Raw genomic sequence first — 20,016 nt, forward strand, 5'->3', positions numbered from 1 at the left:
CAAATTTTCTTACTATAGGATATTTTAGACCAAATATACTTTTTATAGAAAACTTTCAACCAAATTTTCACCTCATAGAAAACTCTTGACCTTTCTGTAGAATAGTAGAGTACAAATTTGTTCAAAAATTCTCTACAGAAAGTAAAAAGGTCGAAAGTTTTCTATAGAAAGAAAATTTAGTCAAAAAGCATTTGGTCCAATACTTTCTGAAGAAAGAAAAAAATTTGTATATAGAAATGTCGAGTCATTTTTATAAAAAGAAAATTTGGTTGTAAGTTTTCTGTAGAAGGAATATTATGGTTGAAAATGTTTTATAAAAAGAAAATTTGATAAAAAAATCTCTATAGAAAGTAAATTTAGTTGAAAGTTTTCTCTTAAAGAATATGGTCTAATACTTTCTATAGAAATATTTGGTTGAATATTTTATATCTATGAAGAGAAAATTTGGTTGTAAATTTTCTAAAGATAGAGAAATTCTCTACAGAAGGTAAAATTTGTCAAATATTTCTATAGAAAGAAAATTTGGTCGAATGAAATATTTACAAACAAGTAAGAATTCTATATTCGGTTGTGCCGAATCTTATATACCCTTCACCATGGTGTGTTAAAAAAACAAGGCTCAACATGCTTAAAATCCAATTATGTTTCTAAATCCAATATTATAAAAAATTAAAAGAGTACCTTTGAAAAACGAAAAAGTACCCAAAAGTTCCCTTTTACGGGTTCTCACCTAATTTAGACTCTACGTACCCAATTCAAAAACAAAAAAAGTACCAAACAGTTCTTACGAAGTTCCGACTCTACATACTTAATTTCATGTTTCTAGATTCAATGTTATAGAAAATTTAAAAAGTACCCAAAATATCCATTGATTTCTTCTCGTCTAATCCGGGTTCAAAAAGTACTTCTTGAAAAACGAAAAAGTACTAAAAAGTTCCCTTTTATGGGTTTTCACTTAATTCAGGCTATATATGCTTAATTTCATATTTCTAGGTTCAATATTAGAACAAATACAAAAAGTACCTTTTAAAAACAAAAAAAAAAAAAAAAGTCCAAAAAAGTTTTTCCGGTTCTCCCCTAATTCCGACACTACATACAAAATTTCATGTTTTTAGGTTTAATATTAAAGAAAATTCAAAAAGTACCTTTTGTAGAACGAAAAAGTGCCAAAAAATCCCCATTGAAATGTTCTCATCCCCTTTGATGAGTTTTTGTCTAATCCAGGCTCTACATTCTTAATTTAATGTTTCTTAGTTCATTATTATAGAAAACTCAAAAAGTAACAGAATTATTGAAGATTTGGATCTCGCCGATATCTGGGGTCCTCTAAAAATGTTGAAAAAAGTTAAAAATTTATGAAATACTCACCATTGCATAACTTTTAAACGCCACTGTACTTACTTTTAATTAAATAAATTTTCCACATAGAAGTAAAAATTTAAATGAAAATTTATACACATTATAATTTTATTTGCATTTATAATGTATAATTTTTCTTTATTATTGTTGTTATTTGTTTTATTTTTTCTTCAATTATTTATATTGTTTGTTTTTGTTGTTTTAAATGTCTGCTGTTTTTTTGTTATTTATTTAGTATGCTACATGTATATATTCTCTCTTTTACTATTTACAAGCATTAATCTACAATATTTAACTTAAATTTTATTTAGTTTTTATTTTAAATTTTATATTTTTTAATAATTTTTTTATTATTATTATTTTGTTTGCAAGCATTTACTGTTTGTTTTTCTTTATTTTGTTTTTTTTTTTCAAACATCAGCCACTTGTAAGCTTGTTTTTGTAATTATTTTTGTTGTCGTACTTACTATTCCATTAAAATATTAGTAGTAATGTGGTTTTTGTTATTTTTATTGTTATTTTTTTTGTTTTGTTTTTGTACACATACATATTCATACATACAGAATTATAATTACAGTTACAATTATTTATTTATTTGTTTTTATTCTATTTTTACACAAATATGCTTAAAGGAGTGTTAAAGTAAGAGAAAGTGTTTCTTTTTGAAGTGTTAAAGAGAGAGAGAGAGAGTGAGAGAAGTATTGTTTTGGTAGATAAAGCTAGAGGATATTTAGCGATTAAGAGTAAAACAAATTATGCATAAACAAGGGAAAATTTAATGAGGCAGTTTGTTTTTTCAAACATAATTATATTCTACTTAATATTTTAATTCATTTTGTATGCATTTTATTTTATTTATACTTATTTTGTTTTTTATTTATAAGTAATTAATCTACAGTTTACTGTTTGGGCGTATATAGTTAAGTGTGGTCATCAGTGTTGACATGTTGTTTTTTTATTATTATATAAATGCAGGAGAATATTTGTTTTGAATGAGAATTATCTTTATTTTTTTCTCTAGACATGACATTGATTTAATTTGATTTTTTGTTGTTTATTCTAAACTGATTTTAGTTTACGATCGTATTGTAATTCAATATATTTTAAATAAGAATGTCAAAGTAACGGTACATGCTTTTTGATCATCTCTAATTGTTTGTTAGAAATCTCAAACGTGCATTTTTTTGTTTAGGTACGAAAAGATTTGAAGTGTTTTGTTAAATTATTGAAAATATCTAGTAGTGAAAATAATCGATATTTTAATGAAATGATAAATAAACATTTTCTACAATAGACTAATATAGAGCTTCAATTGTAGACATAATTATAGTCAAGACTGTAGAGTGTTCTATTGTCAAGACTATAGAGTGATCTATAGTAAAGACTATAGAGTGATCTATAGTCAAGACTACAGAGTGATCTATAGTAAATATAGAGCTTCAATTGTAGACATAATTATAGTCAAGACTGTAGAGTGATCTATTGTCAAGACTATAGAGTGATCTATAGTAAAGACTATAGGGTGATCTATAGTCAAGACTATAGAGTGATCTATAGTCAAGACTATAGAGTGATCTATAGTCAAGACTATAGAGTGATCTATAGTCAAGACTACGGAGTGATCTATAGTAAAGACTATAGGGTAATCTATAGTCAAGACTATGGAGTGATCTATAGTCAAGACTTTAGAGTGATCTATAGTCAAGACTATAGACAGATCTATAGTCAAGGCTATAGACAGATCTATAGTCAAGAATGTAGACAGACGTAGTCAAATCTGTAGACAGAAGAAGTCAAGTCTGTAGGCAGACCTATAGTGAAGTCTATATACAGATCTATAGTCAAGTCTATAGACAGATCTATAGTCAAGGCTATATACAGATCTATATTCAAGACTTTAGATAGATCTATAGTCAAGACTATAATCAAGACTATAGACACATCTATAGTCAAGACTTAAGACAGATCTATAGTCAAGACTGTAGACAGATCTATAGTCAAGACTATAGACAGATCTATAGTCAAGACTATAGACAGATCTATAGTGAAGACTATAGACAGATCTATAGTCCAGACTTAAGACAGATCTATAGTCAAGACTATAGACAGATCTATAGTCAAGACTATAGACAGATCTATAGTCAAGACTATAGACAGACATATAGTCAAGATTATAGACAGATCTATTTCTATAGTCAAGACTATAGAGAGATCTATAATCGAGACTATAGACAGACCTATACACAAAACTATAGACAGATCTATAGTCAAGACTATAACCAGATCTATCGTCAAGAATAATCTTTAAATAATTCTATAAACTAATACTTTGTCTAGATTATAGAATAGTCTGTAAGATCAGAGATTGATCTTTCTTGTTATATTATATATATCTTTTGAAATTCTCAAACAAATTTTTAAAAATACACCATTTTGTTAGATAACATAAAATTTTGGTATGAATTTATTAAAAAAACATTTAACTTATATTTTAATAAGAAAAATTAAAAAAATTTATAAAAATATTTAATAAAGTTTCTACTAAGAGTCTTGTAAGTATTAAATTTATATAAACATTTTCTAAATTTTAAAATAATTAAAATAAAATCATATAAGAGAAAAGTTAGTTAGAGACATCATTTAAAAAAATATTAAAGATGTAACAATTATTTCAATTATATTACATATGTACTATATATTAAGCATAATTGACAACAATGAAAATAGTTTTTCGTTTTAAGTCATCTCCATTGAAAGATGTTCTTTGTATCAACATTTTCTTTTGACTTATAGAAACTAGTAGCTTTTTTTGTAGGTTAATTTCATTTGCAAAGTTTTGTCTATAATTCCTGCTAAAATAATGTTGTAAATCCTGTATTATATTTATAATTTTTGTTGTGATGTCGTCGATACAATACAGAAGAGACAGATTGCGTTGGTGTTGAAGTTGTTGGTGTAAGAGTAGGTGGATTTAAATGTATTGGTAACATCATCATCATTGACATTGTCATCTTATTTAATAAACCAGGTGGTGATTGGTGCTGCTGTGGCGTCAACAAATCATTAGTATGCTTTTCAGGTTGTTGCTGCTGCTGTAGAAATTTATTTTTCTTATATTGTTGTTGCTCACGCTTAAAATGTTGATGATAATGATGTTGTTGTTGTTGCTGTTCATATAATTGTTGTTGATAATGAAGATGATTATTTGACAGTTGATGTTGGTGATTTTCTTCCTCCACGTATCCATGTTCATGTTCAACTTCTTGTTCGTCTAAATGTTGTTCCTGCTGTTGATGATGATAATAATAGTGGTCTATGTTGTTATGGTGATTGTGTGACTTTTGTTGATGAATTTCGTGAATTTCTTCAAGTGATTTTTGTTGTTGTTGCTGTTTTAGTTGTAATGATGTTGGTTTAAAGATTAACAATCGTTGCAATTGTTTTCTCAATCTTGCACGCAATTTACGTAACTTGTGCTGCTGCTATCACGTACCCGTTGACAGGTCATCTTTAAGCCACTGTGGAATAGGACGTGCTCCGAGTTTCTTTAAAAGTTTTACTAAAGCTGTATTATGACTTAAATAATATCTGAAAAGAGAAAGAAAAAAAGAAAATATATGAACACAAATAAAACAAATGGAAGAAATAGTTTTTTTTTTTAACAAAAATTAAACAAGAAATGTTAAAAATTGTAAAACATATTATAGATCATAAAAAGTGACAAAAGACTTTAGTCAAAATTTTAGACGTATGTAGAGACCACATCATGTATTTTAATCTAGGCCATAGACTAATGTATAGACCGGACAATGTGTGGTCTATAGTCAAGACTATAGACTGATCTATAGTCAAACCTGACTATAGATCAGTCTGATTTAAAGTCAAGACAATAGACTGATCTATAGTCTAACCTATAGACTGATTTAAAGTCAAGACAATAGACTGATCTATAGTCTAACCTATAGACTGATCTATAGTCAAGACTATAGATTGATCTATAGTTAAGGCTATAAACTTATCTATAGTGAAGGCTATTTACTGATCTATAGTCGAGGTTATAGATTGGACTTTGATCTAAGACATAGACTTACCTATAGTCAAGACTATAGACTGATATTTAGTGAAGACTGATCTTTAGTGAAGACTGATCTATAGTCAAGACTATAGACTGATTTTTAGTCAAGACTGAACTATAGTCAAGACTATAGACTGATCTTTAGTCAAGACTATAAAGTGATCTTTAGTCAAGACTGATCTATAGTCAAGACTGTAGACTGATCTTTAGTCAAGACTGATCTATAGTCAAGACTGTAGAATGATTTATAGTCAACGCTATAGACTGATCTATAGTCAAGACTTTAGAATGATTTATAGTCAAGACTATAGACTGATCTTTAGTCAAGACTGATCCATAGTCTAGACTATTGTCAAGACTGATCTATAGTCAAGACTATAGACTGATCTATAGTCAAGACTATAGACTGATCTTTAGTCAAGACTATAAACTGATCTTTAGTCAAGACTGTTCTATAGTCAAGACTATAGACTGATCTTTAGTCAAGACTGATCTATAGTCAAGACTGTAGAATGATTTATAGTCAAGACTGTAGACTGATCTTTAGTCAAGACTGATCTATAGTCAAGACTGTAGAATGATTTATAGTCAACCCTATAGACTGATTTATAGTCAAGACTGCAGACTGATTTATAGTCAAGACTATAGGCTGATCTATAGTCAATACTATAGACTGATCTATAGTCAAGACAATAGTCTATATGGTAAATACTTTTTTTCCATCAATTAAATAACTTTCGATATTTTTCTTAATTATTTAAAGTATATAAATGCAAATGTTAATATCGTTTTAATTACATTAATAAACAGATGAATGTAATTTCTTTTAAAAATAGAAAATTTTTTTAATAAACAGAAAAAGTAATCCATTAACTAATAATAATTTTATAAAAAAATTATATAATAAACGTAGCTATTTCGTAATAAAGCAACAGTAGTAAATATCTAACTAAGTAAGTTCCTAAGACTAAAAGAAAAATATATTTATTTATCTTCTAATAAAACTCAAAAAGAAAACTACAATATTTTTTTTTTATTTCTTGCTTATTACTTCTTTGCTAATAAGAATACTTAAAGGCAATAAACAAGAAAAAAATATATATATGTATTTATATTTGTAGAATCATCGACATTTAACCCATTCATTTACATTTGAGCGACTGCAGTTGTAATAGAAGAGAAATTTTATATATAAAAAAATGAGAAAAAAATAATAAACTATATTTTAAAAGAATGGTTGTTTGGTTAGTGCCCTCTAAAGTGTATCTACTTGGAATTGTAGTCTTTCAATAACTAAAGTCAAACAACCAGTTATATTTGCTTTATACATTTGCCCCCTCCGCCCCAGCATTATCTCATTCGCAGACAATCAAAACAATATAAAATAGAATTTTAAAGAGGTTCAACAATTTTATTCATAAACGTATAACAAAACGTGCTTATTATAAAATAAAATATATACTTTGTATACTTTTATCTTTTTTTCTATTATACATTCCGTTGAAGTAAGGAATTGAGAAAAAGACATAATTTATTTTTTCTTTAATAAATTTCAATAATAAAGATTATGCAAGCGTTAATTTTTTTTCATAATCTTATGGATTCATTCCGTCAATCGTTTAATCTTTCATCTTTTTCCACCACAACTCATCAACCTACTTTATTTTTAAAGGCGAAAACAAAAAAGAAAGAAATGTGAGATATAATTATGTATAAAAAGATAAAAGACAGAACATGCATTAATCACTTTTTAATTAGTTGTTTATTTTAATAATTTTAAAATATTATTGTTATTATAACATTTCATTTCATTCCATTTATAAATATTTAAGTTTGTAGGCGTATGAGTAATATTTTGAATATTTGAATGAAATCATATAAATCATACGTACAGTGATTTAGAAAAAATTTACGTTTGGAAATAATTCGGTAGCTTGTTAAGAAATTTGTAATCAAAGCGGAAGTCAAGACTGTAAAACGATCTATATAGCTAAGTCAATATTACAGATTGATCAATAGTCATGACTATATACATGTCTGCAGTTGATACTAAAATAGTATATACTAAGGATTATACAGGCTATCACTAGTTAGTTAAATATACCGATCTATAGTCAAGAAGATTATAAACTGCTCTTTAGTCGTTAACATAGACTGATTTATATTTAAGACTATAGACTGAGAGAAAGACTATAATCTGATCTTTAGTCATGATTATAGACTGAGCTGTCGTAAAAACTTTAAAAATTGATCTGCATTCAAGAATAAAAAGCAAGGGCGGCTTTAGTCTGGATATAGATTATTAGTCAACGTGACAGAACAAACAACAATAAAGATTATAGATAATTGGAACTTTATAGTGGTCAATAGTAAAGAGTGATCTGTCTAACTGAATTATAGCCAAGACTACAAACTGATCTGTAGTCAATACTTCAGACTGATCAATATAAATGGCTATAGACAAGTCTACAACTAGGACTAAAATAGTTAATACGATAGATTATACAAATGTTAGTTAAATAAACCGATTTGTATAGTCAAGACTATAATCTCACGAAATTGGTTTGTAGTCAATAATAAGAAGAATTCTATAGTCAAGGGCTAAAGTCAGGATACAATGATCTATACGTATATACAAGACGGAACGATCAACAGTTATACAGCAAACTTATAGCCAAGATTACAAACTGATCTGTAGTCAGTACTCAAGACTGATCAATAGTCATGGCGGTGGACTGATCTCCAGTTAGTTTAACATATCAATTTGTAGTCTTGCCTATAAATTGATCTAAAGTCAACGATCTATTAACGATCAACACTCAATAATATAGATCGGTTTATAGTTAGAACTTTATACTTGTCTATACTCAATATTCGGCTGCATAACTGATTTATAGTCAAGTTTACAAACTGATCTATAGTCAGGACTACTAGTCTACAGACAGATTTGCATACTGATCAATTGTCAAGCATATAGACTTATTACTTGAGTTCAATAGTGACCAACCAATGAACTGATCAGTAGTTAAAGCTATAGATCAGTTATGACTAAAATCTGAACGAATGTCAAGACTATTAACACAGATATATAATGTCTATAGAGAGATGTTTGCCTAAAACTTTTTAGACTTTATACTGATTTGTAATTAAAACTGGATATGCAATGTAGAAGATTATAGATCGATGTATAGCTGAAAATATTGACTTATCTGACGGAGCTGACTTTACTAAAGACGATTTTATATAATAAAGATTAAGAAGTTTATTTTTGATTAATATATTAATATATTTTCCATTGACTTCCAAGATTTATTTACATCCCATTGACAGTCAATGAATTTTAACCTGAAAAAAATTGAACCCTAACCTTTAGTTTGAGAAAATTTCCCCATCAAATAATGTTTCATACCCACACATACACAAACACTCCATAAAATAAAACACAATAAACTATAGTTTGCTAAAAACATAACAAACTATAGAGAGATAAAAGTTTTCAATAAAGAAAAAAAAACGGAAAAACATGAAAATGAAATGAAAAATTTTTCTTGCGTGTCTGATGTCAGGCATTATGACACGATTTCGCACTTTTCAAACTCATCATCACATCTATTGACATGTTATACACTCATAACTTATGAACAATAATGATTTATGAAAGGTAAACTGGCAACAGGAACAACCATCACCACAACAACAACAACAACTCACATACAAAATATCCAAATTTACTTAAAACTTTTAGCAGGAATAAACCTTTATGCTGATTTTGTTTTTCTTCTCATTTTAAATATAATTTAAATTTACTTTATGCAGATACGATGGCATAAACGAATATTTAAAGTATGCTAATAGAGAAAAACTGAGTAAAAAATCACAAAATGAAACATTTACATATTACCAAAAAAACTGATGGGGAAAAAACCAAAAATTTTAAATCTTTCACTTTTTATGTTAAATATATGTAGTTGTTGCTGCTTTTTGCTGTTTCCACTGCTTTCCAGTAACGGTGATTTTGTTTTTGTGACTTAATGTCAACCCGTATTATTTAGCAAACTGACTGAAATAGTTTTGTGGAACATTTAAGGTTTTAACCGAAAATAAGAACAAAAAAAAAAAAAAACAAGAAACGGAACTAAAAGAAAAACAACAACGCCTAAAAAGGAAACAAAGAGCACAAAACGAAAATAATGTTGATGACGCAACCGACTAGAGAATGATGCAGAGTTGACGAGCTGATGATAAGGATGTTGCTGCTGTTGCTACTATCTATCTATATATCTATCTATCTATCTATCTATCTATCTATCTATCTATCTATCTATCTATCTATCTATCTATCTATCTATCTATCTATCTATCTATCTATCTATCTATCTATCTATCTATCTATCTATCTATCTATCTATCTATCTATCTATCTATCTATCTATCTATCTATCTATCTATCTATCTATCTATCTATCTATCTATCTATCTATCTATCTATCTATCTATCTATCTATCTATCTATATATCTATCTATCTATCTATCTATCTATCTATCTATCTATCTATCTATCTATCTATCTATCTATCTATCTATCTATCTATCTATCTATCTATCTATCTATCTATCTATCTATCTATCTATCTATCTATCTATCTATCTATCTATCTATCTATCTATCTATCTATCTATCTATTTATCTATCTATCTATCTATCTATCTATCTATCTATCTATCTATCTATCTATCTATCTATCTATCTATCTATCTATCTATCTATCTATCTATCTATCTATCTATCTATCTATCTATCTATCTATCTATCTATCTATCTATCTATCTATCTATCTATATATCTATCTATCTATCTATCTATCTATCTATCTATCTATCTATCTATCTATCTATCTATCTATCTATCTATCTATCTATCTATCTATCTATCTATCTATCTATCTATCTATCTATCTATCTATATATCTATCTATCTATCTATCTATCTATCTATCTATCTATCTATCTATCTATCTATCTATCTATCTATCTATCTATCTATCTATCTATCTATCTATCTATCTATCTATCTATCTATCTATCTATCTATCTATCTATCTATCTATCTATCTATCTATATCTATCTATCTATCTATCTATCTATCTATCTATCTATCTATCTATCTATCTATCTATCTATCTATCTATCTATCTATCTATCTATCTATCTTTCTTTTTATCTATTCAGCTTTAACTAAATATAACAATTCATTAAAACGATTTTTTGCAACTAGTTACGATTCAAAGCTAAAGAGCAAAAAAACAGTGTCACATAGTATCCATGGAAACCTTAAATATTCTATTTATAGAAATCATTTGTAACACCCTGAATAAATTTAAAAAATTTCAACTCTTCCATTTTCCTCATTCTCCATAATTTATACTGCCACAGTTTCTTTATTGTTACGACTCCCACTTCTTTTAACCCCTTGTCAGTTCGACGTAATGATACATTTTACATTCCTTTATGAAAAACAAAATTGAGAAGATGAAAAAGGCAAGTTAGGGAAACAGTAAAAAGGAAAGTAAAAAATAGTTCTCATTTAAAAATGTAGACACATCCATCATTTTTGGATGGCTCAAACTTAAACAAGCAGTGTCAGTCTGCCAGTCACTGGGAGGTAGAGAGAAAGAGAAGTGGTGGCGTTCGTCGTGCAACAACTAAACAACAACTGGAGGAGATTTAAAAATAAAAAAATGAAACGATTATTCTTTTTTCGTACAAGTAACACAAATACCCACATTTTATGATGTAAAAGTAGATTAAAAAGTTTTAGTGGTACAAAAGTGTGAAAATCATTAGTAGACTAGGGGTTTTATTTCGAAAATTTTCGATAAATTTAATTTAATAGAACATTTTTGAAAAATTTTATTTTTTTGCTACAAAATTTTTTTATTTATAATTTTAGATTTTTTTTTACCTTTTTATAAAATTTTTTAACAAATTTCCTTTTTATAGAAAAACTCTTAACTATGAAGTTTTTTAAAAGATACAGGAATAAAAAAAAAAACGCAAAAAACCCTCTAAGCTAGCTTCATCAAACGGACACAGTTAGTCACTCAACCAGTCATTTACTCAGTTAACGTTAAAACTTTACAAACGTTTTTTTTTTGGTTTTGTTTTTGCTCTTGTGCCATTTTACGTAACATTGAAATGAATTTGACCAAACAGAGAAGATGCTACATTCTCTTCTTCATGTTTAAATTATACTGTTCTCACTACTACACGTAACTTACCTTTGTAACAATTTAGCACTACGTTCATCCATGGGCGGATATTGACGACCCTTTGATTTGCCCAAACATTTATTGCGTTTTTCATTCACCACCTGACAAAAGAAACCCTTCTTCACATCGTAACGCAATTGATTGGAATAGTCAAAGGCCGGTTGTATTTTCAAAAAACGTTGCAGGTCATTCATCACATCCACTGGATTGAGACGCAATTGCTCACCGTCAATGATGTGCAACTGTTGGGCAGGATAATACGATAGCCAACGTTCCAAATGTTGTGCGTATTTGCCAGGATTAAGGCAACGATTACGCAAATCCCTGAGTGCTTTTGGTGCCGAATCAGATGCCGTTATGACCTGTGAAAAGAAAACATAGAAAAAAACCATGAAACGTTTAAATTGTAAAAAAGAAATTTGCAAGAAATGAAAAAAAACAACGGATTGAGCAATATAAAACTGCAATTACAAACAACACCAAGACCTGGTGAAATGTGAAAAAGATTAACTTGCTAAAGTTCATAAACTATATGATGAAAATCTACTAAGTACAAACAACTACGTATGTACTACGTAGTCATGTAAAGTACAAGAAAATAATAATATTTAGTACATTATAATAGTTTTATACAAAAGTTAAGTGTATTTTTTTCTATTTTACCTTTTTCTTTTTATGTTTTATTATTCTATTCTTACTTTTCTCACTTAGCATAAAGTAATTTTTATACTTTTTAAGCTGATTTTCATGACGGATAAAACGTAATTTAATCTCGAAACTATAGACTTACAAAAAAACATTTACTAGCAAAACCTGCACTTGCAACCATTTACTACTGCTCTATAAAGCGCTGCTATGCTTGAGTTAAAAATGCGAGTTTTATTTACTTGCTTTAGCGCTCATGCCACAATCAGTAAAAAAGGAAAACAGAAAAATTTGTTTCTAACACTTTTTAATATAGAACTTCTATCTAGTAATTGATTATTTTAAAATTGCGAACCAGGGAAACGATAGTATTTGGCATAGAAGCAAAACCAAAAGTTTAAGAGGCTTTCTGATAATAGTTGTAAGAGACGATATTAAGACGGTTTAAATTGGAAAAGTTGTGTAACAAATTATCAAAGAAATAATTTGTTAAAAGAAATTTTAGTCTAAATTTATTAAAGAAGTATAGAAATCGAACGAAATGTATCTGTAAATGTATCGATAAACTTTTTTGTCACAGAGATGGATGGAGAGATGGAGCAAGATAGATAGATAGGTAGATAGATAGATAGATAGATAGATAGATAGATAGATAGATAGATAGATAGATAGATAGATAGATAGATAGATAGATAGATTGATAGATAGATAGATAGATAGATAGATAGATAGATAGATAGATAGATAGATAGATAGATAGATAGATAGATAGATAGATAGATAGATAATAGATAGATAGATAGATAGATAGATAGATAGATAGATAGATAGATAGATAGATAGATAGATAGATAGATGATAGATGATAGATGATAGATGATAGATGATAGATGATAGATGATAGATAGATAGATAGATAGATAGATAGATAGATAGATAGATAGATAGATAGATAGATAGATAGATAGATAGATAGGTAGATATAAAGATAGATATATAGATAGATAGATAGATAGATAGATAGATAGATAGATAGATAGATAGATAGATAGATAGATAGATAGATATATAGATGATGGATAGATGATAGATAGATGATAGATAGATGATATATAGATAGATAGATAGATAGATAGATAGATAGATAGATAGATAGATAGATAGATAGATAGATAGATAGATAGATAGATAGATATATAGATAGATAGATAGATAGATAGATAGATAGATAGATAGATAGATAGATAGATAGATAGGTAGATAAATAAATAAATAGATAGATAGATAGATAGATAGATAGATAGATAGATAGATAGATAGATAGATAGATAGATAGATAGATAGATAGATAGATAGATAGATATATAGATAGATGTACTTATTTTGACTTTTCTGCGCAAAACAAATCGTAGCAATATTTCCTTGTAACCTCATATAACCACAACGATCCAGAATACATACCTCTCACGAAGGTGAGGTTTATAAAAATAACATTTTGATCGCTAATTGACAAATTCTTTATTTTAATAATTGTGTAATTTTAATTAAATAAAAAAAAACTTACTAACAGGCACAAAAATTCTACAGTTTCTAAAATTTATCTACATCATGAGTTGTGAGGGTTGTCTACTTATTCCTACAACCAATATATAAATATATTTTATGTAATTGTGTGTTCTGGCTGTCTGCTTTTTAATAAACACAACTCTCAATATCTTGCGGTTTAATTGAGACCACTTAACTTGGCTTAAAAATGAATTAAATGACCACAAAATAAATCGTTTCATAATCCAAAATGGTTACAAACTTAAGTAACAACATGGTTGGTTAGTTGGTTGGTCGGTCTGTTACTTGGTCTGTTATTTAAATGTTGTCTCTTGTCTAGAAAGCATAAAAGGAAATGTTTGGTGTTCATGCATAAAAACAACATGTTCAAAGAAAGAACTCTATATGAAAAATATTTATTTCTATAGACAGACTATGAAAATAAATAATGTTGTATGTGAGTGCGAATGTGTGTGGAAATGTGTCAAGGAAACATTCCTTTTAGACAACCGACATGTATGTATGAGCATTTCTATGGAAGAAGATATAAAACTTGGTTAAAGTTTTATTTATTCATTGAAACACATATATACACTCAGCAGAATAAGTAATTAAAATGTTTTGGATATTAAGGATTCATTTGTAGTTCGACCGCAGGAATGAATTGGGGAAAACAATTACAGAGTGTTGGATTTTATTTTAAAAATATAATTAAATATTGAGAAATGGGAAAGAATTAATTTAAACAAAACAAACATACATTTTAATGTTAATTAAATAAATATGTTAATTTACAGAACAAGTTTTGTGTAAATTCCTGCTAGATTTAATTTATTTGAACTTATTTCTCTCACTGTAAAAACGTACATAGATATTAATGCATTTCCATTAAATAAATTAACAAATAAACAAACTACTGGATAAAAAGTAAGAACGAGAAAAAAACTTCCATTTTCCAAAACATATATTCCAAGTTTTAAATCCTGTTATAAATCATTGACAAAATCACCATCATCATCCGTATGATGAGATTAAGTTTGTGGATAATGAATACAATTTTCACAAAATCATTAACTAACAAATGTGGGAGTGTAAATAGAATTACATATGTCTGTGTGTGTTTGGAAGACTGTTGTACCGAGTATTATGACATTCTTGTTCCTTGTTTCAAATGTGATCAAGTCTATTTCGTAACAAGGATATAAATACATTTATAATTATTTTTTTCTTCTTTTCTCCATGTTATGTTTCGAATGACATTTCTTTTTCGGCATATTGAGGACTTTAAATAAATGAATAAACAAACGAATAATAGGACTTTGTCCTGGTCTGCTTGTCATGTGGGAGTGAGTGTTTTTGTTTTACATGCGGAGGGGAAAAAAATAACAAACCGAAGAAAAGCAAATAAGTGACAAGGGAAGTACTTAATACTAATGGCGGGGTACGTTCTGAGAGCTTGAACTAAATTACTAACAAACTAACTAACTTTCTATCTATCTATCTATCTATCTATCTATCTATCTATCTATCTATCTATCTTTCTATCTATCTATCTATCTATCTATCTATCTATCTATCTATCTATCTATCTATCTATCTATCTATCTATCTATCTATCTATCTATCTATCTATCTATCTATCTATCTATCTATCTATCTATCTATCTATCTATCTATCTATCTATCTATCTATCTATCTATCTATCTATCTATCTATCTATCTATCTATCTATCTATTTCTATTTGATCTATTCTACCTTTTGCTATGCTCTCTAATTGTTCGCAAAAGTTTTCTTACACATATTAGGGAATTTTAAATCTAATTTGCCTACAATTATTATCTTAAACGATCCTTAACTTATAACCCTCGCATCATTAAAAGCATTACGTCGTAGTAGTATTTGTTACTTGGTCTATAATTGCAGCAACAGGATGTAGGATTACATGACCTGTATAAAAAAAAAACATTTAAATTTTCTGGTATTTTTCTACCACAACATTTGTTGTTCTATTTTCCCATTACAATTTTTTGTCAAGGAACAAAACATTTACAACACACATACACGAAGTTATCACACATGAGGAACGTTCTTGCCACATAACATACAATACACATTATAGACATTAGATATTCAGTCCTTCATTATATGTCCTTCAGTTACAGGGACATCTAAAATCTCTTCTATATTGTGTTTAGTGCCAACACAACATGTTACATTCTATTGCGAGTAAGAAGAACTCTCTGCTCCCCCCCAACCCTGTGAAGCCACCTTAATAAGGCCTGATTATTCATCAAAAGTATATACTTGACCATGTTTTTTATTTTTGTCTATTCTATTCTTTAGAAAAGCTACTGCTACTGCGGTTTTGTTGAAGCAAAGTTTTCTCAATTATTCCACAAATTTGTGGGAAAATGTTTTTTTGTTGTTGTTAGTATCTATCAGTGTGAGAAATGTTTGAATGGGGGAAAAAGGAAATCCATTCTATGTAAATTAATTACATCAAAATGATGATTGTATAAGGATTAACAAGTTGAATTTTATAGTAATTTTCTCAAATCAGAATGAAAGAGAGAGAGAGAGAGAGAGAGAGAGAGTGGGAAAGGAGTTAATAATGAGACAAATTTATTGGACAATTTTGGAGAAAATTAAGAAATTGAGAGGAATTTATTTTTGGTTAATGTTAAAAGTTCAATTTAAGTGTTAAATGGATAAAACAAATCTGGTCTTTTTTTCGTTACATACCTGATAAAAACTATAATTATTTGCAATAGTATCACCGTGTGCCCTCTGATGCTGATACCATGAATAGGCTCTTTTAGCTGGTGATATTAAAATCGTTACAATTTTCGAATGTGGCAGTAAAGCATGAGCCCGTTTTGGCACCATTTCGCCATCAAAATAGGTGGCACTCTTTTCGAAGATATAACGTGGACTGGAATTGGGTGCTACAGTGGTATTCACTTCGGCGGGAAAGAAGTCCATATACCAATCAAGGCCTTTATAGTAATTATTGCCGTTAAAGAATTGAACCTCTTCGTAGGTATCCGGACTGGGTATGTTACTAACAATGCCCGAGTGCATTGAGAGGAATGTATACAAAGCGGTGGTGCCAGTTTTTTGTGGACCAATAACTAAGAATTTTGGCAGGGAATCACAACTTTTGGTTTTCGACCAGATCTTACGATGTCTAGGATCATCGCAGGGATTACCCCAAATGGGATCTACCTCTTCGGGATGTAGACGAAAGTACATTTCGGCCAGTTGGATGGGTGGCGCTGAGGCCAATTTGAGATTGGTCCAACATTGCAGAAATTTAATCACCGACTGAAAGGTGTACAGAGCCAAACGATCGGAACCATAGTTGGACATGTGTGTCATAAATATATTTATAGGATTATAGACTATAGTCTGGAACAGCTCACCACCTTGAATGGATTCATCTAGTTTATCTCTACCACCGGGATAACGATCTATGTACATGGTGTGTGTAAAGAGACCACATGTCTGACGCGGCAGCACCATTATGTTGCGATGTATGAAACCTCTTCTTAAGCGGGCCGGTCTTAAATGTGGATATTCCTCTGTTGAGGTCACCTTTATATGCCAAACTTTCTTCCAGGCTTCATATAGTATTTCATGGGCGGGATAGACACCTGAATGATGTGGCGATATAGAGTAACCTGAGTCCGTGGGTATGTTGTGTTCCACGGCAAAGGCATGATTAAGTTGCATCTCCGACATGAGTAGTGTGACATTATCATACAAATGCGGTTGTTGATGTTTCCACATGTGTGAAAACCAATTGAATTCCTGAACATTTTGCAGTAGAAAATCATCACCCAGATTTTCCTCTCTAGTACCATGATGATAGTATTTCCCTGAGAAGCCTAAATTGAAGCGAAAACCAGGCACCATACCAGCTATAATTTTTTGAGTAGCCACCAAAGCTCTTACATCATCGGGCCTAAGACGAGTGCCTTTTTCACCCACAAATATATCATCAATATCCACCAAGATCATACGCTCCAAATTCAAACTTAATTGACCGTGACTTAAATAGGATAGAGCATCTAAAAACAGTAAGCGATGAAGCCAAAATTTCAAACTACTGCCAAAGAATATACGCTTTATGCCATCATATTGACCATGATCTTGTAGGACGGTAGATAAAGGCAAATGGACTTGTCCGCCAGCATCTGAAGGATAATCTTGACTATTACGCTGCGCCCATTCGACGGGCTCATATGTGGAATGATTATGTTGAAAAACTGTCCAATCATCACCGGGTAAAGCACCCCAAGCTGTTTCTCCAGCCCTAGTTAAACGCAATACAGGTGAAGCAGGATTTAAGCTGGCATCACGTAGTCTTAGATTTGTGTGCACAAAGAGAGGAAATCCTTTAAGTTGTGCCGCCACCAGTGTCTCCTCACTTGGACTTACGAAACCCACAATGCCTACGGAATATTCGCGACAGTATTTGTCTAAGAGTTCTCGATTCCATTTGTCCATGTGCAAATACTTATCGAGATTTTCAAAGACTATAACGCCATATCGTCCCTTATCCAAGTTGGTTAAGGAGGGAAGACTTTTGCCGGCCACTTCAATTTTGTACCTAGAAAGAACAAAAAAGGGAATTTATAAAATTATGGAATATTAAAAGAACATAAAAAGAGTAACACAACGAGTCCTGTTAATCTAATTTCTCTTTTTTCATGACAAATTTTATAAAAATGTAATAAATTTGGGAACCTTTAAAAGAGTAGTTAGTTATTCGCTATCAAGTGTTTAAAACTTCTAAACTTTTGTTCACGATATATGCACTTTACAATCACTAAATGTTGGAAAACCAAATATTTCATTTTTTTTAGGTGTTCAACCATGTTTAAATTTATTTTGTACAAAAAAAAAACTCTTTAATAAATTAAACACATGTATGGAATGGGAATTATAAAAAGGCTTCACTTCTCCATCATAACTGAACGTTTTGTTAAATAACATTTATATTTTTTGCACAATTTTCTGCATGAAACATTTCTGAAGCTGTCAGTTGTAATAATAAAATCTATGATCACTTTTTTTTTCTCTCTGTTTCTTTGTTCGGTTATTGCGGTTGTGCCCTACAGTGCAACTGCGATAGTGGATAACTATTGACAAGAGAATACATATGCATATTGTGCACTTTCAATTGGATTACAATATCAATGGTTAGGTGGGAAGTATCAATTGTGGTTTTATATCGAAATGGGTTGACTTCTACCTCAACTAACACGGTGAGGACAATAATCTGTATAGATGACATCCTTTGGCAACAGAATATCAGAGGATTGTTTTAATTTGGGTTTAATTTATAATCATTGACTTAAACTACAAAGAGTATTTATATAAAAATGAAGTCAATGTTAACTATTAAAGATCTTTCATGTTTGAGACTTTGTAGACTTCAATCCGAAGGTGCTAGTCTCATTTTTTCGGTTATGAAGGAAATTCTTTTGAATTTTATTAAAAATAGTTCCCTTTTCTTTTAAAAATTTTAGATTTTGAAATCAAGCTCTCATCAGATAATCTTCTAAACTTAGCAAACGATAGAATTCTAGGATTTAAAACTTAACATATTCCCGAAGCAATTATTTTAGAGATTCTTAAGTTCTGAACTTGATATGGTTTCGTTAAACTTATGCAGTATATTTAAGAGGAAGAGATGAAAATGTTAGAAATTAGATGATATTTAAAAGGAAAGGTTTCTGTTTGTTATTCAAAACTAATACAATAGTTTTGAGAAACAATTCCAGATCGGCCAAAAACATTACTTTTAAGATTAATTTAAGTGTGTAACTAGCCTGTTTGGAACACATAAACGTTGCCAACTAAAAGTCGAAACTTAGCTCTCTATGTGTAGAGCACCTAGGGTTTGCTAGTAACCAATACTAAGTCTTACGAAAACTCGGGGACTGCAAAGGGACTTGGACAAACAATATAGAAACTGAAGTACCAGGACAGTGGATATTTTCTTTTGACATCAGAATTTTTATCTAGTAAAACATTTTTTCAGGGATAATACGAAATCCAAAATCATCCTTTTGATAACAATCCCCTGATCTTACACGAAAAGGTTAATCTAT

At 29.4% G+C, this 20,016-nt stretch overlaps 1 protein-coding gene across 3 annotated transcripts in view; it reads right to left on the minus strand.

Moving 5' to 3' along the window:
- Window positions 1–4,677: 4,677 nt before the first annotated feature.
- Window positions 4,678–20,016, minus strand: part of LOC111677792 (bifunctional heparan sulfate N-deacetylase/N-sulfotransferase) — a 69,369-nt gene continuing 54,030 nt past the window's right edge. For all 3 annotated transcript variants that reach the window (XM_046953299.1, XM_046953297.1, XM_046953298.1), the window contains exons 4-6: window positions 16,640–18,509; window positions 11,715–12,067; window positions 4,678–4,947 (exon numbers count right to left, since the gene is read on the minus strand). In XM_046953299.1, the coding sequence (XP_046809255.1) occupies window positions 4,845–4,947; window positions 11,715–12,067; window positions 16,640–18,509 (2,326 nt within the window). In that variant the 3' untranslated portion in view covers window positions 4,678–4,844. The remainder of the gene's footprint in view (window positions 4,948–11,714; window positions 12,068–16,639; window positions 18,510–20,016) is intronic.

The sequence above is a fragment of the Lucilia cuprina genome, chromosome 5, assembly GCF_022045245.1.
Source record: "Lucilia cuprina isolate Lc7/37 chromosome 5, ASM2204524v1, whole genome shotgun sequence".
In the NCBI taxonomy this organism is placed as follows: domain Eukaryota; kingdom Metazoa; phylum Arthropoda; class Insecta; order Diptera; family Calliphoridae; genus Lucilia; species Lucilia cuprina.